The sequence below is a fragment of the Doryrhamphus excisus genome, linkage group LG16, assembly GCF_037039965.1.
Source record: "Doryrhamphus excisus strain RoL-2023G ecotype Guam linkage group LG16, RoL_Dexc_Guam_v1.1, whole genome shotgun sequence".
In the NCBI taxonomy this organism is placed as follows: Eukaryota; Metazoa; Chordata; class Actinopteri; order Syngnathiformes; family Syngnathidae; genus Doryrhamphus; species Doryrhamphus excisus.
In genome coordinates this window covers 8,242,996-8,270,630 of record NC_136372.1, presented here as the reverse complement: position 1 = coordinate 8,270,630, position 27,635 = coordinate 8,242,996, and the positions used below count along the sequence as shown (strand labels likewise).

General features: G+C 42.9%; 3 protein-coding genes and 1 pseudogene across 7 annotated transcripts in view; 1 reads left to right on the top strand and 3 right to left on the bottom strand.

Annotated features, from left to right (window-relative positions):
* Positions 1 to 131: 131 nt before the first annotated feature.
* Positions 132 to 3,182, bottom strand: LOC131103818 (zona pellucida sperm-binding protein 3-like; annotated as a pseudogene). The gene is made up of 8 exons (XR_013630065.1): positions 2,740 to 3,182; positions 2,439 to 2,554; positions 1,616 to 1,707; positions 1,363 to 1,540; positions 815 to 924; positions 654 to 739; positions 481 to 590; positions 132 to 422 (listed from the first exon to the last, which is right to left on the bottom strand). The product of XR_013630065.1 is annotated as a zona pellucida sperm-binding protein 3-like (transcript).
* Positions 3,183 to 4,660: 1,478 nt separating this feature from the next.
* On the bottom strand, positions 4,661 to 7,182 carry LOC131103816 (zona pellucida sperm-binding protein 3-like). Its single transcript, XM_058050383.2, has 10 exons — positions 6,775 to 7,182; positions 6,601 to 6,716; positions 6,435 to 6,538; positions 6,111 to 6,285; positions 5,821 to 5,938; positions 5,675 to 5,757; positions 5,452 to 5,609; positions 5,232 to 5,387; positions 4,902 to 5,012; positions 4,661 to 4,850 (listed from the first exon to the last, which is right to left on the bottom strand). Exons 1-10 carry the CDS (start codon positions 7,138 to 7,140, stop codon positions 4,681 to 4,683), a joined length of 1,557 nt encoding a protein of 518 aa, XP_057906366.2. The 5' UTR covers positions 7,141 to 7,182; the 3' UTR covers positions 4,661 to 4,680.
* Positions 7,183 to 12,839: 5,657 nt separating this feature from the next.
* Positions 12,840 to 15,296, top strand: LOC131103819 (uncharacterized). Its single transcript, XM_058050390.2, has 4 exons — positions 12,840 to 12,888; positions 12,953 to 13,318; positions 14,179 to 14,285; positions 14,377 to 15,296. The coding sequence occupies exons 1-4, from the start codon at positions 12,840 to 12,842 to the stop codon at positions 14,590 to 14,592; spliced, it is 738 nt and encodes a 245-aa protein (XP_057906373.2). The 3' UTR covers positions 14,593 to 15,296.
* Positions 15,297 to 15,940: 644 nt separating this feature from the next.
* Positions 15,941 to 27,635, bottom strand: part of LOC131103814 (trinucleotide repeat-containing gene 6C protein) — a 40,421-nt gene continuing 28,726 nt past the window's right edge. For 2 of the 4 annotated variants that reach the window (XM_058050375.2, XM_058050379.2), the window contains 14 exons: positions 27,473 to 27,550; positions 26,915 to 27,133; positions 26,206 to 26,349; positions 25,993 to 26,112; positions 25,780 to 25,863; positions 25,395 to 25,635; positions 25,153 to 25,314; positions 24,893 to 25,069; positions 24,066 to 24,215; positions 23,687 to 23,797; positions 23,021 to 23,239; positions 22,012 to 22,085; positions 21,801 to 21,940; positions 15,941 to 21,716 (listed from right to left, as the gene is read on the bottom strand). In XM_058050375.2, coding sequence (XP_057906358.2) covers positions 21,341 to 21,716; positions 21,801 to 21,940; positions 22,012 to 22,085; positions 23,021 to 23,239; positions 23,687 to 23,797; positions 24,066 to 24,215; positions 24,893 to 25,069; positions 25,153 to 25,314; positions 25,395 to 25,635; positions 25,780 to 25,863; positions 25,993 to 26,112; positions 26,206 to 26,349; positions 26,915 to 27,133; positions 27,473 to 27,550 — 2,295 coding nt within the window. In that variant the 3' untranslated portion in view covers positions 15,941 to 21,340. The remainder of the gene's footprint in view (positions 21,717 to 21,800; positions 21,941 to 22,011; positions 22,086 to 23,020; positions 23,240 to 23,686; positions 23,798 to 24,065; positions 24,216 to 24,892; positions 25,070 to 25,152; positions 25,315 to 25,394; positions 25,636 to 25,779; positions 25,864 to 25,992; positions 26,113 to 26,205; positions 26,350 to 26,914; positions 27,134 to 27,472; positions 27,551 to 27,635) is intronic. The other 2 variants (XM_058050377.2, XM_058050378.2) reach the window with 2 other exon arrangements.

Below are 27,635 nucleotides of genomic sequence, written 5' to 3'. Positions count from 1 at the left end.
TGTTGCTGGAGTTACACAAACTGCAATTCAATAAACCTACTGTATGTACAGTACACAACAAGAAAGACTGTTATTTAATTTATTAATTATCAATTTATTTATTATTTATAATTATTTGCATTAGTTTTGTGAAACCACTAGAAAAAGGTAAGGTAAGTTTGGATATTTAAAGCCGTGTAGAATCTATAATATATAATTTTGCAACCAGTCTGCACAGGACAAAAAGGCAAAAATCACCACTTTGGGTTCCCGCCCGGCCTCCTGATGAGGTTGCCTCCACCTCCTGAACCCAGAAAGGTGGGGAAAAACCCCACAACACAATACTAGAACCAAATAAAAAACTGTTTATTGGCCACTTTTGGGCTACTTGTTGGGTAGAATGACAAGAGGCCCAAGAACGATGGTGTCACATGTACTGGAACCTGAAACATAAATAATATCAATACAATGTTTGCAGCACTGAAACAATTTAGCCCGTACCTTTCTGCTTCTGACGTCTTAAATCCTTATTGCTCCATGTTGGGGGATTTGGGCTGCAGATGCTTTCACAGCAGCGACACACGTCATCGCTCCCATCCACGCTTTTCCATCTAATGAAAACAATGACTCAGGTGCTTCCTGAATTAAAGCCAATGTTCATAAAAAGGTGTTACCTTGAATTCACATAAGAGCAAGCCTTGTTGACAGGGCTGCTGCTCCACATCTCTGATCTGGCTTTCAATTGACATGTTATAAAGATCTAAGAGGAAGAAAATAAAAAAAAAGATCTAAAACAGTCTCTGACTTGTTGCAAATCATTAGTGGGTCATCTCACAGAGTTCCTTTCATCCTGGCGAAACAGGAAGGCATCAAGCTGCAGCTGGAGAACATCCGCTCTCTTCCGGGACAGGAAGTGACTTTTTGAGTCTCGAGTCGGATAAACACCTGAGGGCAGGGGCGGGCTTACCATTAGGCAAACAAGGCAATTGCCAGGGGCTCCCCCGAACGTCTCAAAAACAGATTTTTTTCTCCAATGTAAGTTGCATACTAATCGTACTTACATACGATTATGTCATTGTATGGTCATATCACCTCGTACTTTGGTAGAAATAAAAATAAATAAAAATAAAAATAGGAAAGCAGGAAGTGAACAAATGTAACAGTTACTGATTGTAAAAGTTCCAGATGGAGGGGTAGGATTTAATAAGCTTTGCTTCTTCCTACTCCTTTTGGACATGTGAACTGTGAACTGATTATGTGATGCACTCAATTGTAATCTGATGCATGTTCAAATGAAATAAAACCATTACCATTACTGTTTGTATGTGCCAGATACTACAGTGGTCTTCTAAAGTACATGTGATGCATTAAATGATTAATTACCCATTGTTTTCAATGAAGTAGTATCTGGGCACTGATGTTGCATCTGGAGACAAGGTTGCAACACAGTGATCCATAAAGAGCCATCTTTGATGTGTACCGGGTTTGCTGTAGGAGGCTTCAAGGTTGAGGACTTCTCCAAGGTAGAAGACGTTGGAGAGCCTTTGCCTTGTCCAGTCATCTGCAGCAGTATGGGGGAAACAAAGATGTTATACACTGAAAGACCGATTGAGGAAGACGTGGAGTCCTCCCATACCGGACATCAGCTTCAACGAGAAGGGTGAGGTCTTTGGCGACATGGGGATCATCTGAGGAGGCTTCCGGGAGTGGCTGCTCACAATGTGTCTCCTGTGCAGACACACTAGAAGTAGAATCTAGCAGCTCAACCACTACAATTTGCTCAATGAAACATATTCAACCTCTAAGGGACACATGAGGTAGTACATGTTCACTAATAGCTTAGCTGGACATTTTATTATACCATTATAAATACCAGTACAAAGCTGGTTGGCTTACATGGTTGGTGATGTGGGTACGGCGGCCTGTCGGGGTCAAAAATTGTTGCAAAAGTGGAGTTACTAACTCATTACTGAGTTACTAACAGCAACTCACTCACTCATTACCAAATTATTGTTAGTAACTCACTCATTCCTTCCACTTTTGCAACAATTTTTTGACCCCGAAAGGCCGCCGTACCCACATCACCAACCATGTAAGCTAACCGGCTTTGTACTGAACTATGAATACTATTTATAGAATAGGCACTGGAACATGTTTTAATTCCACAAATGTCTGTCATAAAAGCACCACATTATCTTAACTAAAATGAGCTAGAGGACGGCTAACTAGTAACTTTACCGCCAGCAACGGAGCGGGGACAGCTACAGACAGCTACAGAGGTCGCGGTGCATTATGGGGCTTGTAGTGTTAGCTGTGTGTGACACAAATGCTGAAACGAATATACGCCAGTTTAGACACTTATTCACTTTGTCTACTTGTCAGGTTCAGAAAGGAATGTTTAATAATTCCAGTTACTAAGAAAATGGGTGATATAGTTAGATATGTATCCTGTGTGTTACCTTTGATAGTGACAGGAAACAGGAATAACAGCTTGGGTCATCCTTGTGATGCCATGGCGACGGGGCAGAGGTGAGAAGATCAGATGGTTGGAGTAGATTACGGAGTCGTCGGACAGCTTGACAAAAAATAAAATAAAAATAGGCAGGCTACTTAACTTTATGGTTAGGGTTACACCAAATATCCTACAGCCAAAAAATAAGTCACATGAGAGCCATGACTGTAGCCAACCACAGCGCATCCCACCAAGTATCTTCCAGTATTGAACCGCTATTCTAACGTCTTCCAATATGAGATACTTACTGATAGCTGGGTGCCGCACTCTTGGAGTCCAGCCTTAACGACGTACTCGGCGTCTCCAGCTGGAAGTGCCTGACACGGTTTGGAGCCTGAATGCTCAGCACCCCCCAGAAAAAGCTCCCCGGGAGACACAACGTGTTTGGGTCCATAGAGGTCAGCCTTCACCTGGACGATCATTGACCTTTCCGTGCATGTCACGCGGACGGGTTGCGTCTCATCACTTGCGTTGTCCTTATCACCGCTGATGCCGGAAGATTTATACTCACGGCCATCTTTGTCAATCATGGGTCCATCCTTTAAGGTTCTGATGGCAGAGGAATGGGACAACAACAGTGTGACAGACAGAACGATTGCCAGCATTGTGTTGATGTATCATGAAGAAACCTCAGAGTAACTCAAATGCAATGAAGGGTTTGGGAAATCAGGTCACGTGTGGCGGACAGGTGGAAGTATTTAAGCATCACTTCATCTGATTGGTTCACACTCATCAGCCTCCATACCTGTTAGCTCATTTAATCACTGTGCCTTCCCAAAGTGGATGAAGAGCCTGCTAACCCCATATTATATGTCTATATGTGCCTATAATAAAAATGGATTTTAATCCGTTTGCTAGCATTGTTTTTAGCGTTAGCCAATACACGATGTATTATTCGTTTGTTTTGGCAGTCGCTAGCGACAATCTACAGTTCGGAAATCCGAGCGCAACGACCTTCGATTAGCTCGGTGTAAATGTGAATTTAAAAACATTACACCTAAAACCGTAGAGTGGATTCCCAGTTTTAGAGTCACTGGTATTTTCAAAAGAAATGTCAGAAATAATTGCAGCCACTCGAGTTAGCCCGTCCGCCTCTTCTATGTCGCCAATTTGGCTGACTGTCCAATTTACTTCCGTAGTATGCCGTGCGCAGGTTTGTCCGCCATGATGGTGAGCAGAATCCAGAAACATTACATTTGGGAGCATGTACTAGGCACCGTTAATTGTGCCAATAACTTTTCAGGTTTCCCAAAGACAGGTATGTGCGTTAAAAACGCAAATGCATACCACTGGTTATTAGTTGAATTCATGACAAATCAGTGATGAGTTGGGCTATAGCGTATGAAATGTATTAACTAAACGAAATGTTGCATTGTGCAAATACTTCCACTTAATTATATATTATTTTGCATGTTAACGCTATGGAAGGGGGAAAAAAACCGAGGTTTTTCATGTTGCTCTGGTATGTGACATAGACATGGCCATATTTCTGCAGTGTAATGGCTTTTAAACATATGTTCTGTAAATATTTAAGTGTACGTACAGTGCACAATATTTATACAAGCAGCTCAGAAATTGAATATCTATTTTTACACATTGTGCTCCTTGCTTACCATCATGGCGTGCTACCCACTTAAAGTCCTTGATTTGGAACCTGTTGAGCGCAACATCCGGGTACTGACCGCCAACTGCATTTCACCGTAATTGTGTGAAAGTGCTTCTGCGATGAAACTGCTAAATTTATGAATGAATTTGGAACTCCGCTGTAAATTTCACTGCTTAGGTGACGTATCCTATATCTTAATGTACATTTTTTGCAACAGCCTGTTCCGAGTTAAACCTGAAATCTTAAAAATGTGTGAAGGTTTTCAATTCCCCATGTACGTCACGCCATTAGGTTGTCACTTGTTACTAGGCAGAGTTTATTGGGCTTACTCCTGATTGGTCAATGAAGTAAAGGGCACGTTAGCTACACCTACCACGTTTTAAATAGCACAATAGTATGTTGCATTCAAGCTCATCAGAAAGGAAGTTTGAGAAATGTCAAACTAAATTAGCAAACCGTCAAAATTTCTGTTTCCAGCAACATTTCATCCTTTCAGTTCTCACTTAGCTTACAGTAACAAACTTTAACAAAGCTGAAAATAAATTAACATTTAGCAGTCAGTATGAAAGCACATTCCAAAGGTTTATTTCTTGGGATCATTGACGACAGACGGTGCATCAGTTGAATTAGACAGTATAGTCACATCCTCCGAATGAGCGACAGGCCAATGGTCAGTGTCAAGTGTAGAGTTGTCTTCCTGTCCAACCTCTGGAATCAACGTTGGTTCAACAGGTCCACTTTCATCCTTGTCATCTGTGATTAGACTCATGTTATCACAGGTCAAGTCGTGACACACTTTTTTACCTTTTAGATCGCTTGGGAATTCCTCAAGTGGGATGTCTTCTTCATCGTCAAAAGTCAGGTCTTCATCCTGGTTCGATGTGAACAGACCAGGAAGTAGTCCCTTCTTTAGGTCTAAAAACATGGAAGCACACTTTAGCAGGGGGGAACTTTCCACTTCTGGCATGTTTCAGTCAACATTGCATCACAAAAACATTCTTGTTTTTGATCATAGCGGAAAATAAGCCACAAGTGAGCCAAAGTTGGAGAGAAACACCCATTCAAAATCAATGCCTAGCAAAGCACTGCTGTCTGGAAAGAAAGTGCGACAAGTAAATAAGACAATAAACTCACCCTTCCTGTAGCTGAGGCCGCTCTTCCATTGGCTGCCATACAGAGCAGGCCTGCTGATCTTCTCCAGGACTGGAGGCAGCTCTTCCTCAGAAAGAGTCCAACTCTTCTTGGATGGCAGAACCAACACAGGACCCACTCTCTGCTCCTCTTCCCAAACTGGAATAAATTACAGTCCGGTGTTGAAGTTGCCCCAAATGCATCATGGGACATGATACCATACCGTCAGCAGGAAGTCTGCTCCTCCACTGTGGTTCAGAGACATCCGGCTTGCTGAAGCCACGAGGCCCAAACTTGGCAGGCTTCCTGGGGGCTTGTCCAACTTCACTTTGGCTTTGACAGTACCCACACAAGTAGTCGTTTCCATCAGCTGACCGCCACCTAAAAAGGAAAATAAATGTACCCGCACTTTGTATTCATTCATGCAAATGTAAGCAAATACTTGCCTCCCGTTGACAAAGGTGCATGCTTTGTTGGGAACCTCGGCATCGTTGACCGGTACTGCGTTCATGTGGCATGTGATGTACAGCTGTAGACAGGAAGTGGCCATCTTAGGAACCGCGTATCAAACAAATTCACTAGATACACCAACCTCTCCTCTGTCCTCATTGTGGAACCTGAAAGCATCAATGACCAACTGGAGCTTGTCATCTTGGGTCCTGACCAAGAAATGAGACTTGGATCCCGGAAGTTTGGAATCCAGCAGGCACCTAGTCAAGAGAAGCAGTAGTCAGCATTCCTGCATGTCAATCAAACCAAGAATCAAGTTTTGTAGTTTGATGTATTCCATGCATATTGAAAATCAAACCACAATTTCCCAGCGCTAGCATGTACCTAATAAAGCGTCCAAAAGGATATGCATGCTAGTTCTGAGGTGCTCACCCATGTTCAATGAAGACGTAACGGGGCACCGAGTGGATGTCGGGCTGCAGTGTGGCCACGCAGCTGCTCAGGAACACACGAAGCCCCATGTGATGTCCCACTCGCACCGACGCCTCCATGGAGATGGGCTGGCCCACGTAGTAAACGTTAGAGCTCCTCTCATACAGCCAGTCATCTGCAAGGTCAGATAATATATGCCCTTCAATAACTAATAATTTGACCCTCATAGCACACCATAGTCTGGCGTCTAGATGTATAGCTCATGTTAAATGAGATTAACCCTTTAGTACTACGATCAGTGTAAATAGTCTAAGATGAACCTACTTGTCATAACTCTGAGTTTAAAGTCGAGTGTTTCTACTGCAGCTTGTGTAGACATGAAGGGGATCCATGTGGGAGCCAAGGATGAACTGGACAGACTGTAGCGCCTGAGGAGAACCACACTATGCTAGAACCACATCATGTGAAGACATTTAAAAAAATAAAATACCTATCATAATGACACTCAATTGGAATGACTGCCTCATCCATTCGGATCAGACCATCGGGAGAAGGTGCAGGGGAGTAGATGAGCAGGTTGGTGTAGACCAGAGAATCTTCAGTCATCTGTGGACAGCACAGGTTCAGGTTTCAACAGGTTTGGTTTATGTTGGATGTTTGTTACCCAGTATTTGGTGCCACAGTCCAGAAGCCGGACCAGAATCCTGTACTGGCCCTCTGAGAACGGTACGGCCTGACAGAAGTCTTCACCATGATCAACCCCGAGGTGCAACTCAAAGCTATAGACGGGTGCCCCAACTCCAAACAGGTCTGCTTGGATCAGAATCTCCAGGGAGTCCGGGTGGCACGTTACGCTGACAGTGTTGAGAGGCCGCCGCTGGTCCATCGGAGCCTCTTTAGCGTCATATTTGGAGGCCGCCTGGCGGTACCCGCCATGATCCTGCTGAGAAGCGTCACCCCCACGAAAAGAGAACGATGTAGCCAAGAGCATCAAAATGGGCAGCAACACATTGGCGGGAAAAGGCGCCATCACAATCTGCCTCAGCACACACTGGCAACTACTCAGCTGGGTACCTTTTTATTGTGCAGACAATCAGGTGACATCCTGCTCACCTGAGTCCAATTCCACACTGATGGCACACGCTGCACCTGCTTCACTAGAAACACTGAAAATGCACTTCTTTCATGGATGGATCTTTTCATTGCTATTTATTTTCATCAACCTGACCTCTAACTGTGGTTAGATCTGACATCAGCAAGGTAGCTAATTAGGTTAGACTGAGAATTTAAACCTTTACAAACTTTTAATTTCAATTAAAAGTTGCATTAATTAATATATCTATCTATATCGATGACCTATTAGTTTGTTGTTTTGTGTTTTTGTATTTACTATTTAAATTAATATCCAATATATCAGTTAATTCACATACTGTACTTTATATATCTTATTTGTCATTTTAATTCATTTTGTATTTTTCATATTCATTCATTCATTCATATTCTACCGCTTTTTCCTCACGAGGGTGCTGGAGCCTATCCCAGCTGTCTTCGGGCGTGAGGTGGGGTACACCCTGGACTGGTCGCCAGCCAATCACAGGGCACATATGAAGAGCTTGCAACCAAAAGGCGCTAAATCCAATTTTCACTAAGTTGCATGTTTTTCATGAGTTTAATAGACCTCTGTCATGTGTATCCAAATCACATATTTTGGTCTTGAAATCATTTTAAAAAATATGAAAAAAAGTGATATGAAATTTATGCTTTCAACCAAAAGGCGCTATTTCCATTTCAGATTTCAACCAAAAGGAGCTAAATCCCTTTCTTTATTCTTTATTCTGATTGGCCCAAGTTTCCCATCTATTGATAATCTGACCAATCAGAATACAAGAATAGAAGAATACAATTGGCACTGTACATACAGAAAGCCAGTATCAGTGCGCATCCTGTTTTGTTTGTGTACATTTTGATCGAATACTAAGTCGCAAAAATGCTGCAATTTATACAATCCTAGTGCAGTTTTACCATGAATGAGCTAGCTGATACAACAAATAACCCAAGGAAAAGACAGAAGAATGAAGGAGAATGGAAGAAAAACAAGGCTAAAAGGAGATCAAATAGCGGTGAAGGTGAGTTGAAATTTTGTGTTTGATTCAGTCCCATATGGCACATATAATATAATATAATATAATATAGGGAATTGATGTGCGTGTGGCTCTTTACAATGTAAAGAGTTTGTAATGAGATGATTTTTGTCACTGTCACCTTCATGGTGCAGTCAAATATGAGCACTGCTTTTAATAAAATGTTTATTATTGTCTGCAAATTGTTATTTTTCATGTGTCGCTCTACTGCAGCCTACAGGTTGAATGCACCTGCAATGTATGACATGTCTTGTACCATTGTCTTGTATAATTGGGTATGTTGAGTTGTGTTAAAGCTGATCATCATGGAATGTGGATGATGTTAATGTGTGCTATAATATCTTAACAACATTTTATCAGTAACAGTGTACTAGTGGTAGAATTAAAAACAATTACCACAATTAAAAAGAAAACAATTACAAAGAAAGCCCCTCCCACCCTCCATACTAGACACACACACACACAACACACACATAATCACACACAGTAGGGAGACATGGCATGGAAATGGTCCGATCTCACAATGTTAAAAAATCCCTGGATCAAGACGGTGATCTGGATCACCCCCAAAATATTGAGTCAGTTCTTCCATATCCCATTTCCTGAAAATGTCATCCAAACCCAACTTTTCAAGTTATTTTGAACACAGAAGGATAACACGGGCAAAAAGAAACTTCTGCGCTGCACTTTGTGGAGGTTATAACATTTTGTTTCTGTAATGTGTGAAGGTGAACGAGTGCATGTGTGTGTGGGTGTGGGTGTGGGGGGGTGTATTGTATGTTGAGAATGGCTTCTGTGTTGTAATTATTTTATTAGCATAGCACATTAAAGCACCTTACATTGTTTTACAACAATGCCATTGAAGAAGTTAAAGGTGACTTCAAATTTATTTCAGCCAAAAGGCGCTAAATCCGAAAAAAAAATAATTTAAAAAAATATATAAAATACATGGTGTGTGCAGGATTTTTATAGCATGCATTTTTATGACCTATATTGATAGCTCTTTCATTTGCAATATAGACTTGATGACCAAATAGATTGATTAAATTAAAAATCATTGTTTTTCTCGAAATCAGTCAAAATGGATTTAGCGCCTTTTGGTTGCAAGCTCTTCATATAGACAAACAACCATTCACACTCACATTCATACCTATGGACAATTTGGAGTCACCAATTAACCTAGCATGTTTTTGGAATGTGGGAGGAAACCGGAGTACCCGGAGAAAACCCACGCATGCACGGGGAGAACATGCAAACTCCACACAGAGATGGGTGGAATTGAACCCGGGTCTCCTAGCTGTGAGGTCTGCACGCTAACCACTAGCCCACCATGCCGCCCTATTTTTCACATTTTAAAATGTAATTAGATGTTTTAATAATGAATTTCTTATCTGTTTTTTTCTTGTATTATATATATCAATACATACAGTATACACATATTCAAGAAATGATTACATGACTTGAATTAAATCATTTTACATACTGAACCAGTAAAAACACAACATGCAGGACACAAAAAACACTCATAAAAGATAGAAAAGCACTCAGAGAGCACAGACCTCGGGCTAGCACCATGGTTGCCCCCATATTGTGATTTACAACATAAATATTGGTCCGACATGTATTTTATCAAATCAAAAATCAAATCAGCTTTATTTGTACAGCACTTTTCCTGCAAGGACATGCAACACAAAGTGCTTTACAGAATTAAAAACAATTACCACAATTAAAAAGAAAACAATAACAAAGAAAGCCCCTCCCACCCTCCATACTAGACACACACACACACAACACACACATAATCACACACAGTAGGGAGACATGGCACGGCACTGAGGATTTATCTATATTTTATCTATATTTTAGATTCATTGACCATGAAAACATATCATGGTAGAGAATGACTTAAAGAATAGTAACATTGTAATGTTAGCATGCTAACACTGAGCATGGTGGCTGGTCTGCTTAAGTTCATTTTCATGAAAATCGAAAAAAATGCTAGTATGCTCATGTGTGAATACTAGCAATGCTAACATGCTAATGCATGTGAGCATGTGCAACATTTGTGCAACATTAGCACAAACATGCTAATGTTAGCATGCTAACAACTAGCATGACAGCAATGTCTGCTTCAGTTCATATTCATGAAAATCACCAATAAATGCTAGTATGCTCATGTTTGCATGTTCGACATGCTAACATGCTAATGCAAGCATGTCCTCACCCAGCATAATAGTGTCAACCTATGAAAATGGGTAAAAATGCTACTTTGCTAATGTTGACATGCTAGCAATGCTAATGTGCTAATGCTAAGTGTTCATTAGGGTGGCCCTTATTTTCGAAAGTTTGAAAATTCAGTCTCCAAACCCGGATTCTTGTTCCACTCCATGAGAAAACCACGCGAGTAATTTTTTTTTTAAATCGAATAATATTTACCCGGTGCTCAACGACCTTAAAGTTTTACTATATAAGATCATTTTCACGTTCAACGATACAGGGGCTTTGTCGGTGACAAATGCCGCGGCTCTGTTCTCAGGTGCTCTCGTTGGTGGACTATGGACCAAGGACTGTGTGTGGCAACTCTCGTCTAGTGCTCCTTTTCCTCTGTCTAGGATTTGTCTAGTGCTTGGCAGTACTTTTTCAACGTGTTTGCATGTTTCTGGAGTGCGTTCTGATTGAGAAGGAATTCCTTCTCAAGCGTTCAAGCGTTTCCAGGAGAGGTGGCCCTTCATCAACCAAGGCGAGTTCCAGCCGATCGAGGATGGAGCAGGAGAGGTCGACATCGAGTGGTTCCTTCAGGCCCTGAAAGAGCGGACAGACCTTCGGGACGACTACCGGGAACTTCTGGAACTAACCGTCATCTTTCTCGGCGGCGTACCTCCCCGCGGAATCCGCTTCCGTGCCCCTGGCCCCATGCACCACGCTCGGTGGATGAGCAAGGTGCTGTACTCGCTCAAGGTGTGGCTGTTCAGGGGACAGTTCAAACTGACGCCGAAGGAGGAGCGCGGACTGTTGAGGGTGGCCATGTTCTCCGCCCGCCTCTACAGCAAAGCCTGGACGCAAGCCCCACTTGCTGTCGCGGCTCCGCTCAACGATCTTCAGCTGCTTCAGGCACTGGACGGGTACGAGGACGCGGAGGTCTCCAAGGCCGCGACAAACAAGCTCCTCGGCCACCTCTGGTACCTCTCGGAAGAGCTGGTAGCCCTGGCGTTCTTCGACAACCGGGTTTCATCAGAAACAAAGAAGAAGATGGTAGCGGCGATTGAGGAGAAGGATGGCAACGACACAGCCCAGAAGCGAGTGACCATTCCCGCTTCAGCGATCAGCGGCTGCAGCCTTGAGGACTTTGTGACCTCCAATACGTCCTCGTTCTTCGACAAGATGTCCATCGACAAGGGATTCCTGGCGTTGGAACCGGCAGACTGGAAGAAGGATGAGGCGTACGGCAAGGCGTGCAAAGCGCTGGGGAAGCTGTCGGTCACCAATGACCACGCAGAACGAGGCGTCGCCCTGATTCAGGAATATAACCGGCTCCTGACGAAGGACGAAGAACAACTGCAGTTCCTCGTCCAGGTCGTCGCGGACCATCGGCGCCAGTTCCCGGACACCAGGAAGGGAACGCTTGCACGGACCGGGCGACAATGAGTGGCTAGCAGCCACATAACCCCCGCCAGGAGAGGAAAGCAGCTAATACTCCCACGAGAGCAACGTGGGAGGGGGACCCGGAGTGCTTGTGACTAGCGTTCGCTGAGTAAAATTTCAGAGTCGTTGAGCACCGGTTAAATATATTCCGATTTCAACGAAACTTTGCACAGCACGTTTCTGGGTCAAAAGGAACAAGAATCCGGGTTTGGAGCATAGACATTATTTGTTTGAAATTTCACCCCCTTACAGAGGGCCACCCTAGTGTTCATATACACATATATCTACCCATGAAAAGGGCTAAAAATGCTAATCTGTTACTATTAGCATGGTAGCAATGCTAATACGGTAACATTAGCATGCTAACACCAAGCATGGCTAAACGTCCTAAACAAGTACTCTGACCAATCTTTTCTGGAGTTATATGCACAAATGCAAAAAATGGTCCGATCTCACAATGTTAAAAAATCCCTGGATCAAGACGGCGATCTGGATCACCCCCAAAATATTGAGTCAGTTCTTCCATATCCCATTTCCTGAAAATTTCATCCAAACCCATTCACAACTTTTCAAGTTATTTTGAACACAGAAGGATAACACGGGCAAAAAGAAACTTCTGCACTGCACTTTGTGGAGGTAAAAAAGCAAGCCTGCACTTAAGGTACTTTAATATGTTGTGATACACGAAATATACAGGAGGAAACTTTTTTGTTGCTTCTGGCCACTGGACTAGAATTTGCCTCTAAAATGACATGTTTAACACGGGAACAGGAGTTAAGTACAGGTAGTACTAGCATGTAGCGTGCAGAAGAAGCTTTTTTTCAAGACTTGTGGCTGTGGTGTCTTCCTGCTTGGTGAAGAACAATGAATAAAGGAAGTGGTAGGAGGCCCATTGTGACTAGGTTGTCTGTGGTTTAATGCTAGTGTGTTTCTAAGCCAGAAGAACATGAAGACCAGCATTGAGTTCCTTCTTGTCCTTGTTCAGCTCTTAGAGGGTAAGAATGAAGCTGATATTTCATAATGACCATTATTGCTCATGTCGGTGTTGTTTGCGTGCAGCACATGCAGATGTGACCTTCAAGCAGCTGAACGAGAATCAGTCCTTGGAGCTCTCTTGTCACGGGGACCACAGAGGTCTAACAAGCCTCCATGTGTACCACAGCCGAGGATACACACAGACCACATTGCTGTCCATGCTCCCAAGTGGCGGCGGCAGAGAAAGCGACGAGCTTAGGCTGGACCCGTACAACAAGTGGCGCCTGCAGGTGTCTGGAGGGTGGAACACCTCCCAGGTGAAGGTGATGTTGCTGCGTTTGAAACCAGGTGACTCGGGCTTGTATGTATGCCAGCGATTCTACAGAGAAAAGACTTCACAGCACAACTCCTTCACCGCTCAGCAGCTCTTCCTGTTGGTTAACGGCTCAGGTAACAACTATTTCCTTGTATAACTTCCTCGTTAAAAATGTGATGATGACCATAGAAGCAGAAATGGCGATGTACGCACATCTGTTTTATGTAAAGAGACTCACCTTCCAGCTGTGAGCTGGAACAGTGACAACAAAGAGGGAAAATGTGATGAGCAATGGCGATGTGGTAACATGGTACATTCCTCTATGTCCTGGCTGCTCAGTATAAAATAGCTATGCCACCCAAAGAGTAATAATGAAAAAAAGGAACAGAACGTGATCTAAAATGCTACTTATAAAATTGCCTGTACTTGTCTACAATGTTCTAAATACTGGTCTTAACATTACTAGAGCCCTCTGGACATGGTATAACACCCCTATAGTCACCTTTACATTTCTATTACCCAATATAGTAAATTCAATTAGGGAAAATAAGACATATTAAACAGAAATAAGATAATATAGAGTCACACGTCAGCAGTGGACAGTGTACTTCCAGAAGTGGCTATGGTCTCATCAGTGTAATGTAATGGCGGCTTTAAATGGCTTTACACTCATATAACTTAACATAGTAGGCACAATAAGAGTGAATGAGCAATTTAAGCAGAAGTAAAACTCCTGTTTATGTGTCACAGTAAATCTCATCAACCACCTTACAAGTTCCAGTGTATATGTTTTCATTAAACAGAAAAATAATAAATAATAAAACATACAGTATTGTCATGTTCATGTTCTATGGTTATCATCACATTATCTCTCTTCCCCATCCCTGGTACCCTACTGTGGTGGCAAAACCCAAAGAAAAAGACTGATAGTATTAATATTTCTACACAATGGTGACATTTTAATTGGGAGGAATGGTGGTGGTGTTTTGTGCAGGGAGGAACTGCCAATGCTCTTCCAGCTACCCCCCTCTGCTCATAGCCATCTTTTCAGTGACCTGCTTCCTTCTGATTGTGGTTGTGTGGCTCGCTATTAAAAAATGTGTAAGTAGGTCAAAAAGGTGCACTCTGCTATTGAGTCAAGTCAACTGGACTTCAATGTGTGATAGCTCACAAGTTGTATGTTTTTTTTAAGGTTAAGACAAGGCGCCACCCGAGTGCACCTGCTGCTTTTCCAGTTTATGAGGAAATGGCCAGGAAGCAGCAACACTCCGAAATAATCCTCCCGTATCAGCAGGAAGTGCCCTCACACCTGGAGGAGGTCACCTCTCCATTGTATGCTAACGCCCCCATAAAACAACCACAGGACAACTGCTATGCCTGCCCCAGACACATCGCCCTCAGAGCGTGATTGAAGTGGAGACGAAAGATATTTAGAACATATATTTTACATAACATATATTTTGAAATCGTAACTAGCTTTTAAAGTAGTTTTTACTCACCGCTGATACTACCAGTCCCAAAATGCAGTGCTTTTTGTGCCGTCAGTTAGCTTTACCCGGCTCTCTTTCGCTGTCACGAAGCTCTTATAACTCAGGTTTGAGTTTTGTGACACAAATAAGTGGTCCAAAATGTATATACATGTATTTAAACATATATATATTGGTAAACATATATATATAGAGATATATATGTAATATTCTATAAATAGTAGAACTCGTTACCTAGCTTACATAGCTAGGCTGACTTCCTGTTCCTGTGACTCTACGGCAGCCTTTGGTGGTCAAAAAGGCGTCAACGATGTCTTGCGACTAAAGCACTGTATTGTACTAAGTGACAAATTTACTTATTTCATGATGAAAGCGGTGGTGTTTTATCAATATAATTTCTGCAATTTTCTGTATTAGTACGACTTACTAGGTGTGTTGTGCATGCAAAAAGAAAGTGCACATTTCTTTTAAACAGCCGAGAAAAAAATTGCTATTTTATTAATATCTGAAAGAAGCTCCATAATTCATGAAAACATTTGTTTCGGTGCATGTCATTTTTGAACAATCACATTCTATGAGGAGAAAGATATACAGAGAGAGAGAGAGAGAGAGAGAGAGAAATAAACCATTACAAGCCACTGACTTTTCATTAAATCTCAGTACAGACATTTTTTTTGTAATATTCCAAACCATAAAGCAAAGGCAAAAAAAGCAGCCCTAATTCCAAACACCCACTGATAACCCCCCCACCCCACAAAAAAAAAACCCTTAAAAACCTTGAGGGTGACAGGCTGGAATCCCACAGTGCTAGAGTGAGACGCTCATTGGTTTTTAGGAATACACAGCATGGCGATGTAACACGATCGGAATCAGGCCAAATAAAAATAAAACCATATTGGATCCCCTCCCTATCCCATAAAACCCCTGCAATAAATCGCCCACAGTCAGTGTAGGCCATGAAATCGCCTTCTTCTGCTCCTCCAACACTTGTGCATAGTTTCATGTTCCTTTACAACCTTGTTTTACAAACATCCTCCACACACACACAAATCATATTTTTCATGAGCGACAAGAGAAAGAAGGTAAGAGAATAATGCACGACTCTCCTGATTCAGTCAGGATGGGACCTCAGTAAGAAAAAACACAAGAAAGGGTCAAAACAAAACAGCTTTTTGCATCATCTTATTCACGGTCTCTCTTTTTTTTAAACAATCAAAATCCACATTTGTTTTCATTTTGAAATGTAAATTTTTTTAATATATAGATTTGTATATATATATATATTTGTGTATATATATATATATTTATATATAAAGCACTCCATTTAAAGTCCATTATTTGGTTATTACGTAACTGCTACGGATTTAAAAAAAACAACAGGTATTTGCTCCTCCTTCTCAAATCCATAACTTTCAGTGCTTAGATTATTCTCAATAATACAAATGTACATTAAAATTATGTGGAGTTGGTACTCTGGAACCCTGGCCTTCCTGAGACGAGATCCACGTTTTCATGTGTGTGCAAGATAGTGAGCAATTGTCTTTTTTTTTGTCCTGTTTTTTCTTCTTCGTTTTTTGTATAAAGTAAAAATATATAGAATCAACATAAAACAAACAGGCTTCAGATAGTCCAACATAAACACAGAACAAGACAACGCTGTTGGATCCCAGAGTTCTTAAAGTAGCACAAGAAATCTTCATTCTGTGAAGTGTTGCACTTTGAAAAATGGAAGCATTTGTCCTTTTTTTGTTTTTCTTTAAACCCCAACAACTTTCCCATTGGTTGTTTTAATTCTTTTGGAACTCCAGAATGAAACAAAAGTGTTTTGTAAACTGTCAGTGGCCAGGCGGGTACAATGACATGAATGAAAGAGGAGAGGAGAAAGAGAGAGAAAAAAAAAAAGTAGGCACCTCTGAGGTGAGCCGAGGCTCTGTCTTGACCTTTGCCCTCAGACAGCAGAAATCCTTCTAACCCCTCAAAAAACTATGGCCACAGGTCTGTCAAATACTTTTTTTTTTTTATACATGTCTTATTTTTTTGTCTTTTTTTCTTTTAGGTATATAGTCTGCAAAATGGTGCAATACTCAAATATGATCCATACTTTCCTTGGATTATTGTCCACAATGAAAGCCACTAAAGGTAGATAAACATTACATTTAAAAACAAAACACACACTTATTTATTTCATTTTTTTTTTTAAAGTCCTTGAGTAAACATGTACACCGTCTGCCCCCACGGTACTTGTGTCATGTCGTTGGGTTTAGCTGGATGAGGACACTCAGTGCAACGCTATAGAGGCTAGTCACAACAATACTGAGTTGAAAAAAACAAAACCAAAAAAACAAAAACAAAACAAAACATGGCCGACACTTGTCTGCGCACATTATTGGAAACATTCACACGCACACATATACACATGTACAGTACAAGCAGCCTTGTGCAAACACTCTGGTGTTCATTTTGCCTTTTAAAGTCCCCCAATTTCTTTGAATTGGAAATAAAGTATATGAAGGAGACAAAATAATAACTACAAAAAGTGTTCACATTACATTATTGGCGCTTCTTTTTGATTCAAGTATTTCTTTTCATTATTTTCTATTAGTCTGATATGTTTATGATCTTGTCAATGTTAAGAGGGAGGGTGCAGGCATGGAACACACGTACACAAAACACACTCGCGTCTATGATGCGGAGAAACTAGCATGTGCATATTCGACCCCGGCGAATGCAACTCTTATGTGTGATCCATGATTGTGACGCAAAAGTCACCTTTTTGCAACTTTTTGTTGATTGGGGGGGGGGGCACATTTGACCTCCTACACAAGTTGGAAGGAAAAGGGGGCAGGGCTGGTAAGTGTTGTTGCTCAGAATAGCACAGGAGGGACTGTTTACACTACGCTTTTATTAGAAAAACGTCATTTCACAACTGCATCTTTTGAATGGAAAAACTGCAGAGGCTTCAAAATCGGAGGCTTTTGAAGTTGCCGACATTAGGTTTACAGTAATCCCTTGTTTATCACGCTTAACTGGGTATTTATAAACCAAATATACACGTAATTAAAGCAAAGAATATCTGTTTACAACCTTTTACATTCAGTTATTATTAGAGCCCTCCAGACATACGATAACACCCCTACAGTCACATTAGCCAATATAGTAGATAATGTCAGTGTCAATAAATGTCTTGTGGACAGGCAAAGTTGTATTAATTAATATATCTATGTTGGGTATTCGGAGTTAAGTTTTAAGGTGGGGTCATCAGTGTGATGATAATTCAAATCTGCATAATTGATGTTGACAGAGATAAAGTCTGGTGTGTTACTGCAGATACCTCGTGGCCAATATAGACTACAGTTCAAATTGTATTTGTACTTTTTTATTCTTGAAATGCTTATTTTAAACCAAAGATATGTAACAATGGCTTAGTGTGCTTAGTTTTAGTCATAGTCGACTACGAAACAGCGAATTCATTTTTGAAAAACCGAGATAGAATGACGACGCAATGTTCGAAGCTCCAAGAGACTGTATATCTAAAAAAGATATGAGCATACACGCCTGTGTTCCACTGGCGATAGTTAAATACACATGTAGTATTACCATTCTCAACATAAATATACACGTTTGGAATAGTAAAAATATGCTTTTGGACATGACCGGAAGGATGCTAACTGCTAGGCCTTCCCGTGTTTAGTTGCTCTGTTTTGACGATAGCTTTAAAAACCTTATTGCCTGCATGAGAAACTATTCAGGAAAACAAAATAATCCTGTTGTCGTGTAAACATGCCCCTCTGAGTCCTGGCGACCCTTTCCCTCCAGCGCTAGCCCGCTTCCTTGATTCAAGTCCAGTGTGGAGTAAATGCACAGAACAGAAATCCATACATCCAAAATAAAATAATAAACAACACAGGCATTAACGATTGTTCCGTTCAATGACAAGTCTTGAAAGAGTGACTCTGGAATAGAGAACACACGTAAAAACAAAACTATTAAGACTTGGTACCGAACTTGAGATGTGTTCCTGTTAGTGATTGGCGGATAGCGCCACCTTCAGGTTGGAGGCCTCAACAGAAAAACAGAACCTCAGATTTGGAGTGCTCTAACACATAAAAGAAATATGATAAAGATCCTGTTTTTTTTTGGTTATTTAAAAAGAGATGTACCCGATGTGACCCATAAACAGTGCACAGACACATACAAGGACCCCCCCCCCCATCCACAAATAACCGCCTCCTCCTTCTCCTGTGAAAAGCAGCATGGCCTCTAGTTTGTCAGGGCCTCCTCCTCCTCCTCATCTGATAGATATTGATATTTGGATGTCAGTTGGCACAGGACTGAAGAAGTTCCCCAAGCACGCGTGCCTGCAGTAGGTGTCGCCTCCAAGCTCGGTGGGAGATGTTTTGACGGGAAGCTGCCTTGGTAGTAAAAGAGAGAGCTGTGATGTTTGACAGATAGGAGGAGAGGGGGGGGTCTGGAGTTGGTGGCAATGGCGGCGAGTTCACACCTCCTTTTGCATAGAAATGGAAGGCTGCTTCTCAGTGGAGGCGGCTCCGAGTGGAACTGAGTGCTCCCAGAGGTGAAACAGAAAAGCACCAGTGTGGCGTGTCCTGGACGGAGAGACGAAGTGGGTACACAGCTGGGCGGCGGAGCTTTTGAGGAGGTGTCGCGGGCGGGTGGGAGGGTGGTGGGGGCTGAACACTGCATAAAGCCATGACATAGGTGTCGTCAATGAACGTCAACAAAAAGCACATGGGCAAAAAAAAAAAAAACTTTGAAAAAAATGCCTCCATGTCAAGAGTGGAAGTGGAGGTTGCTGAGGGCAGCAGCAGCAGCAGTAGTAGTATTAGTAGTAGTACACAAAACACAAAAGAGTTGGAGGAAGAGGAGGGAAGTCATGTGGGAAGTGTCAGCATGGTGGTGGTGAGGTCAGGGGTGAGGTCCGCTTGCAGAGCACTGCACCCTGCAGCAGGCAGGCACTCAGTGGCCACGCCATGACGCCGACTGGCTGGTGGGGGTGGCACGCCTCTCCAGAAAACAAGGCTTCATTTGAGAAAAAAAACAAACAAACAAACACATGCCTCCCCCCCAATCGGATCATCATCTTTGCTACCATATTCATTCTGGGAGAGTGGAGTGGGATGGGAGGGGGGAAAAAACAAAAAGAGAAGAAAAATCTTCACATCCATAAGTTTGAAGCCACATAGCAGTCAGTCACTTTCTATTTGCCAGTGTTGCTTCTGCTTGAGCCGCCATTGAAGGGCGTGGGTCGGGTCTGGGCGGCAGAACGGGGGCACAGTGAGGGGTAGGTGGCTCCTGTTAAGTGCTATGATAGAGCAGCCTTTCACATCTCTACACGCATTTCAGTCAAAAAAAAGAAGAGGAAAACAGGCTTCTTTCATCATTTTGGTTTGATGCCTTCCATCCACACATACTCTCTTACACATTCACATTCACACACACACACACACACACACACACACGTCGCCTGCTGAGAAGTGCTTTAAGTGAATGACCTTGCTACTCTCCTAAGCCCACGCACGCATGCACACGCACACTTGGGGGAGGGGGGGTGTATTAGTGGCAGTAAGTCTGGGGGTGGCGCTGCACATAGGTCACATAGAAGTTCAATGTGGTTCTCTTATGGTCATCAGTAGGGAGCATGGACGGTTACAGTCTGTTGTGGCTTATATTGCACGTCACTTGAAATGTTTTTGTTGTTGTTGTGACAAAGGGGGTGTTGGGGTTGAAGGGAACGGGGGTGCTGATTTTCCTGTCTTGAGGTTTTCAACAGCAGTGAGAAGGTCCCAGACCAAACTGCAAGACGAGTTGAGGTGCATCAATTTGTTGTTGTTACAGCTCCACAGTAATAGCAGTGGTTCATGTTGTACTGTAATCCGCCCCCCCCCAAAGCCCAGCCCCTAATACATCTGAATAATAGCGTTTCTTAAATTTGTTTGCAATGCTTCAAGAACAGCAAGAAAAAAAATACACTACAAAAATAAATGGCTTGAACAAGGCGAACAGAGTTGCATCATTCCCTTTGAGAGTGTTTTGTGAGGGGATCTGCTTTGCAAAAAAAAAAAAAAAGAGAAAAATAAAAGCACTGTTTGTAGATGGGAGCTGTGGTTGCTTTCTAGTAGGACACAGCAGCATCATGAACTCCCCATGTCGAATTTCACTGGCTCAGAGATAAGGGTGTGCAAGTGTCCATATGCTTCTCCACCCGCTGACAGAGTGAGTGAGGGAAGCAGGGCAACAGGGGGAACGAGGTTAAGGCCAATATTAGTGCTGAGAGTCTGGAACAGCCGAGGAATAACAACCAGCGCTCTGATTGACAGTTTTTTTTAATAACTTTGGGAATGATGCCTTCTTGCAGGTCTCTGAGGTGCAGTATGATTGCCTCCAAAAAGGCAGCGAGAGTTAAAGATGGCCGCTCATTTCATTCGGCGAGTTCACCTGTGTAAAAAGTTTGAATGAAAAGACATCTTCCTGTGTCTCCAAGTGTAAAAGCTCAACACTGCGACTTTCCTCAAAAAACAACCTAAAGAAAAAGGAGTAGAGGAAGGCGACGAGCTGTGAGGACTCCTCTCGTCTCTCCCTTCACCTTCACGGGTACTCCATTGCTGATTATCTCCGTATTGATTTGAAAGTTGTTTGTTTTGCTCCTTGTCCTTACATGGACTCCCCGCTCAGCAGGTCTCCAGGTAGCAGCGTGTTGATTGGGCTGGGGCTCCCCATGACCCGACCTTCCTCTCCACTCGGGGGCCCCCACAGGCTGGAATACTGCTGCACACCGCCCCACAGCAGCTCTCCGCCGCCCTTGGTGCCGCTGGTACCTCCGCTGCCATTGTTGTTGTTGTTCCAGTGGGGGGTGTGGCCGATGGGGTGAGAGGCTCCGGAGCCGGACCCGCCCATCCTCGTCTGATTGGTTCCCGGAGTGGCCTGCCAGCTGGTCGTCCCACTGAGTGACTGGCCCTGTGCAAAGAAGCGATTCACTTCCTCTTCTCCGGCGAACTCTGCCAGAATGGTAGTGTTCCCCAGCACACACCTGGGCAGAGAGGAGCAGAGAGAAGATTAACAGCACTGGCAACTACTCGGGTATCTGTTGGCCCTGAACCTGACAAAGACATACATGTGCAGGGACTTCTGAGCCTTGGCAGCTTCGTCCTTGGAGCTGTAGCGCACCACAGCATTGCCCTGTGTCAGGTTGAGGTGGAATGTGATGAGAGGGCCGTGCTGCATGCACAGTGTGCGCAGAGTTGAACCGTCAATCTGCCGCAGAGAGGGTGACGTTACAACATACTGTATAGTGGGCAGTAATGGCAAGCTTCCTGAAGTCTCACCTGTGGGGTGAGGTTCCTCAGTACCAACCAGCTACTGGTCCTGGTGGAGCTGTCTGTACTCCATGTGGTGCCTGCTACAGAAAATGGAGAGTGCAGAAAAAAAATAGCCGACTTAGACTACCGTATATGCAGTGTTTCTATTCAAATAACCACCAAGTCTCTATTGTTGGCAGGAGTGTGGTCTACAAAAGCAGGCTTTGCTAATGAGCACAGTGTGAAAAAGCACTGGCAAAAACAACTGTGGAGTGTAAAAGTGACTATAGGTGTATTACTCCATGTCTGCAGGGCTCTAATGTTACAAACTGTGTTTAGAAAAATTTTTTTTATGCTGTAACTACTAAAGTATTCTATTTATTAACATTGGATCATGTCGGTCGGGTCTGGAACCAGTTAACTGCTATGAACGAGGGACAACTGCATGTGTGTGTAGTAGGGGTGACACAAGATCTTGCAAAATTGAAACGTGACAAGATTTCGATAATTCAAAAGTTAACTTGATATTGTCGGCTTTCATATGTTATCATGTGCATGAGTGTTTGTTTTCCTTGTCTCTTGCCTCCAAACAGGCAGAAAGAGGGTTCACTCTATGTATTGGTTCAGCACCTTGAAGCGTCATACGGTTGCGCTTCAACATTAAAGAGAGTGGGACTTTATAGTATCAGTAATACAGCCGCTTTGTTTCTGTGAGGGGAGGCAGCGAGCATACAACACAGCAAAACAGTGGAGCTTTGTGGGGAGCAGTGCAAGGTAACGTGAGGGAAAAAGATCCTTGCAAAGACACATGGTACAGCTCCTGTGTTGGAATATTAATAATAAGGAATGTGAGCCCATCGACACAAACAAGCTAATATGCAGAATTTTTTTCTAAATTGGAAGCAACATAATAGTCAACAAAATGCACTTGCCCACCGCAAACATCCACTCAACACAATTTTCCCATGTGAGAAACAAAATACACATAAAGTTTTGGTCGTAAAGTAAATACAAACGGAACAGCGCAAAATTGTACCAGTGGTGTAAGAGCTGCTCCATCCTTGGGACAGACCCAGAGAGTTCCCTCCCCAAGTAGAGGATGGCTTGGTGTTGGTGAGACCAGGCGGAGGGCGCGAGGGGGCTGTGGTGCTGCTTCGGGGTCCCTGTGGAACCTTCCACATGTCATGGGACAAAGAGGCCTGGCTGTGGGAGATGGGCCCTGGAGACCAAGTGGACTTCATCTCTGACAGTTTACCTGCATGGGAAAAGATAAGATGAAAAGGGTTGAACTCCAGAAACATATGAATGAGAAGCTCCTGCAATATCTCAGCTTAAACATTCCATTTATTTTCCTCATTAAAAAAACTTACATGATCACCTTTATGCGCCACATGTTCACAACAAATGGGTAGGTTAAACAGTACAAATAAAAGAACGTTATACTGTTCTGTTTTCCCATGCACAAGCTGGTGAAGGGGGGAATCAACACCACAGTAGGGGGGTGAGCACAGAGGAAAACTGGCAGGATGGCAAATCTAGTGAGTCCTTTTGAATCAAATGAAATGGCTTGACGGGCAGGGCAGGTGTGCTCTCCAGTGAATAGTGAGATATTACAGTCAAGGGAAGGAAAGGATAGTGTTGTTTTGCAATTGCAATTTATCCACCGCAACACAGGGGAGGGGGTTATTGGTGAACCATGTACCTGTATCGTCTGTCTCCGGGGACGACAGACTGAATGAGCTAGTGTAGGCACTGACTGACCAATCAGAGGAAGGAGGCAGAGCCTCATTCTGAGATGAAGTGGGAGAAGAGCCTGAGCCGATGGCAGCGCACAAACAAATAAGACAAAAACAAATAGGGGAAAATAGCAGAGAGAAAATGGAATAAAGGAAAAATGCACTGGAAATGATACGATTGAGGACAGAAAATTACAGAGTATAAACAATGATTGCAGAAGCAGTTCTAGTCAGAAAAATGGACAACAAAAGAGTAAGAGGAAGAGGAAGACTCCGTGGTGGCAGCACTTGAAGTACACATGGACCACTTCACGTATTTCAATCAACAAGTAATACTTCACTCACCTGCACTCCTGTCTCGCAGCAGGTAGCGGTTAACATCTTGAATGTTTGTGTTGATTGTGGGCCCACTTGGGACGCTACCCGGCGTCACATTAGGATCAGTTTCTGGGTCAATATTCTGGAGACCCTTCCAGGGTACACCAGGGCAGAACTCTGCAAAGGATTACAAATGATCCTTAGTTTAGAATTTTCCCAAACTAAGATTGCTTATTTATAAAATAGTATATTTTTGTAGTTAGAGACAAGGGCCATCTCAATAAAGTTTGTAACATTATTAGAATTACCCAATATAGAGTAAAGTAAGTCTCAGTAAATAAGACTTGTGCGTATGTTTGCTGCTATGAATGCGTTCCCCAGGGGAGTTGACTGGCAGGCGGACAGGAAGTGATGTCAGGGTTCAGGGTCAAAGTGGGTTGCCTCCCAGCAGTTGGTTACGTGTGTTTAAGTCGCTCTCGTTGAATTCCTCTTAGCACTGGGTATTAAGTCATTGCATACATCAAAAGTAGTCAAATGGAATAATTACCTTGCTCATTTTATGCTTCTTCCAATGTTACAATATAATTAATATTAATTATTTCATTAAAACATGCCTGCTAGGTTAATTGGCGACTCCAAATTGTCCATAGGTATGAATGTGAGTGTGAATGGTTGTTTGTCTATATGTGCCCTGTAGTAGAACTGTGTATTATATTTTACACGTCTGTGCTGCACTACTTTTCATCTCATTGTAGAAGGGGATCATGTCAATGGTAAAAAAATATGTATATTCTATTCCATAACAGTAATAATATCAGCTCAGGGAGAGAAAACTTCAGGGAAGTGTATGGTACCTGGTGGCCAGTTGATGTTGGTCCCATTGGCCATCTTGTCACTGCTGCCCTTCCCCTGCCCCCAACTGTCTGGGGGCACGAGGGGGCTGGAAGGAGACTCAGAACTGGACATCAGGCTATAGGGGCTATAAGAGTCATCCAGCTGAGGAGGCTTACCAGGGGGTCCCAGGTTTGTAGCTAAAAGGGACAACAACAGGTTTTGGTTTGACTTTTGAATATAAATACATAAAACTTGCTTCTCATTCTTGATTATTCCTCACAGTGCTTGCTCAGGTTGGGCTCCAAAGGAGAGGAGCTCCCAGAGAGGCTTTCCATAGGGTTGGGGTGCGTCCACTGCGACAGGCGCGACTGAGGCTGGGGTGGGTCCTTCATCGACAGACCCACCTCCATGCAGTTTACATTCATGTTTGTATTCAGTCCAGCTGAAGAAAATGACAACAAATTTAACTGCACAAGCTCCATAACGATGAGAGAAATTCACAACAGGTCAGATCCCACTCACAGAGAGAATAGGGGCTATAGGAGTTGGGAGATGACTGCGGCTCTTTGGTCTGCAGGTCAGGGAGGCCTGGAGCCTGGGGGTGCCCTGAAAAGGAATCCAGGGTGGATTTGGTCCCGCCAGGATGTAGGCCCGAGTGGGAATGGGGAGGCTGCTGTTGCTGCTGCTTCATAAGCAGAGCCTGGGCCAGCTGACGCTGGTGCTGTTGGATCTGTTGCTGCATGTTATTGATTGTACGTGCAACCTGCAATGACATGAAGGGTACAGAAAAGCTTGCACTTGTAGTTGTCTTGCATGTAAGAACTAAACAATCTGGGTTGTTTTACACTTTTTGTGTGAAACACATTAGCAGAATGAGGAGTGAAAACAGAGTAAAGTGTGAGCATACTTGCTGCTCTTGTTGTCGAATGGGTCCAGAAACGTTGCGCTGCGCCTGTAACATCTGCTGCTGAATTTGTAAACGCTGGTAGGCCTGCAAGTGAGGCATATGCACAGTTTGAGGGTCAAAGATAAGAATATTTGTCTGAAGTTGGTCATTGTCGCTTCTTTAAGCATTTAATTCACACAAAGGGTACACATGCAGTCAATAAAATTGACTCACCAGTTGCAGCTGGTAGAGTTGATTCAGAAGGGTCATATGTTGAGGGTTTATTGGTGAGGTTAAAAGTGCAGGATTCAGACCAATGTTTTTTGCTGCAAACTGTAAGAGCTGTGCTTGAACCTGAAAACATTACAGTTTTTGTGTGTATGCAGCGTGCTAGTGTGTCAAAGTTAACAGTCTTGGGTGATGTGTAGTTTTTATATGCATGTGTACCTGAGGGGAGTGAAACTGAGGCACTTGAGCACGTAGACTAGGCTGAGAGGAGCTGAGAGGCGGCACTGGTGGCTGAGGAGGCGGCTGAGACATGGCCCGGGCTTGTGCTGCTCCACCACCACCAAACATTCCACTCTGCATCTGCTGGAAAGACAATTAGCGTTATTAACACAGATATGAGAAAACTACAATTCGCAGCATCTTTGTTCCAATACATTCTGAAGCATACATTAAATAGGGCTGACATGCTAGCATTTATCTGGGCAAAATCTGTAACCACTTTTACTTTTATCAGGCCTCTCATTCAACAAACGAATGGAATAATAAATGTTCTCCATTCATGTTCTGCTGGTTAAAGAAGTAAGTAAATAAATAAATAAATAATTACGTCATTAAAAATGGTTTGTCATAATACAAAAAAAAAATTTGCAGACGCACCAGCAGCACAACACAACGGCAGCAGTCCCACGATTAGTTTGAAATAAAAATCTATATCAAATATCATTAAAACATTTCAGTGCGCTTTATTTATAAAAACATGAACCGCCTGTTGGCACTGTTGATTAAATGCGGAAGACCAAAAATAAGGCAGATAAAGTTAATGAATGCCTTTCAAGCCTGTGAAAACAAGACAGTGTGCCTCCCATGCAGCTTACCACCACAGCTTAAAAAAAATCCCAGGAGAAACCAGGGATGTTTGCAGACTCACTTTATCCATGAAGGGTGAACGGGGGTCCGCTGAGGGTTCTTTGGAGAGAAGTGGAGGCCGAGGGCAGCTCATAGGTTTGTGTATGAGCCCGTTGTTGTAGTCGTGGCCAGTGATCCCCATCCCCCGCTTGTCCAGTTCAGTCTTCTTCTCCAGCAGGGCACTCATGGCCTGGTCCAGGTTCATGTTGTTGCTCTTCAAAGCCTCCTCTGCTGGATCCCTCTGGAGAACACATGAGAAATGCATCACTAACTGACTCACAGACCAATGAACAACTCTGCTTCTATTTTCAACTCTATCGCGCCAGTCCCAAAACGTTACTTTTAAAATCAAACCTAGCAATGCATGGTTGTAGATGACCACAATGTATCCCACAGGACATCTTGTGAGTTATCCCATGCATTATGATACACACTCAAACCATTTCAACTGCAAACTCATACTGTTCTGACGCATTCATCCTGTTCCTCTTCTTTATAAATGTACTACTACTACTTTAATAATCTTAAAAAAACAAAATGTTTATGGGGAAGAAAAAAATACATATATGTATTAACACACCGGGAAGCCCATGTCTGTCAGCTGCTTAATGAGACGATTCATAATCCAGGCATCTTCCGGCTTCCCTGGCATCTTCATCTAAGAGATAAAGCATGAAAAATATTTTAAAAACATCACAAAAATACAAATTTTTGCTTTATTTTAGCACCACATCTTGCTTTTT

What these genes read in the sequence shown, in the direction of transcription:
- LOC131103819 (XM_058050390.2), top strand. Translation starts at nt 12,840, where the DNA reads ATGAAGACCAGCATTGAGTTCCTTCTTGTCCTTGTTCAGCTCTTAGAG. An exon ending in CCTTGTTCAGCTCTTAGAGG is followed by an intron (nt 12,889 to 12,952) that starts GTAAGAATGAAG and finishes GTTTGCGTGCAG; the next exon opens with CACATGCAGATGTGACCTTC. An exon ending in GGCTCGCTATTAAAAAATGT is followed by an intron (nt 14,286 to 14,376) that starts GTAAGTAGGTCA and finishes GTTTTTTTTAAG; the next exon opens with GTTAAGACAAGGCGCCACCC.
- LOC131103816 (XM_058050383.2), bottom strand. Translation starts at nt 7,140, where the DNA reads ATGGCGCCTTTTCCCGCCAATGTGTTGCTGCCCATTTTGATGCTCTTG. An exon ending in ATTGAGTGTCATTATGATAG is followed by an intron (nt 6,539 to 6,600) that starts GTATTTTATTTT and finishes GGTTCTCCTCAG; the next exon opens with GCGCTACAGTCTGTCCAGTT. An exon ending in TACGTCTTCATTGAACATGG is followed by an intron (nt 5,939 to 6,110) that starts GTGAGCACCTCA and finishes TCTCTTGACTAG; the next exon opens with GTGCCTGCTGGATTCCAAAC.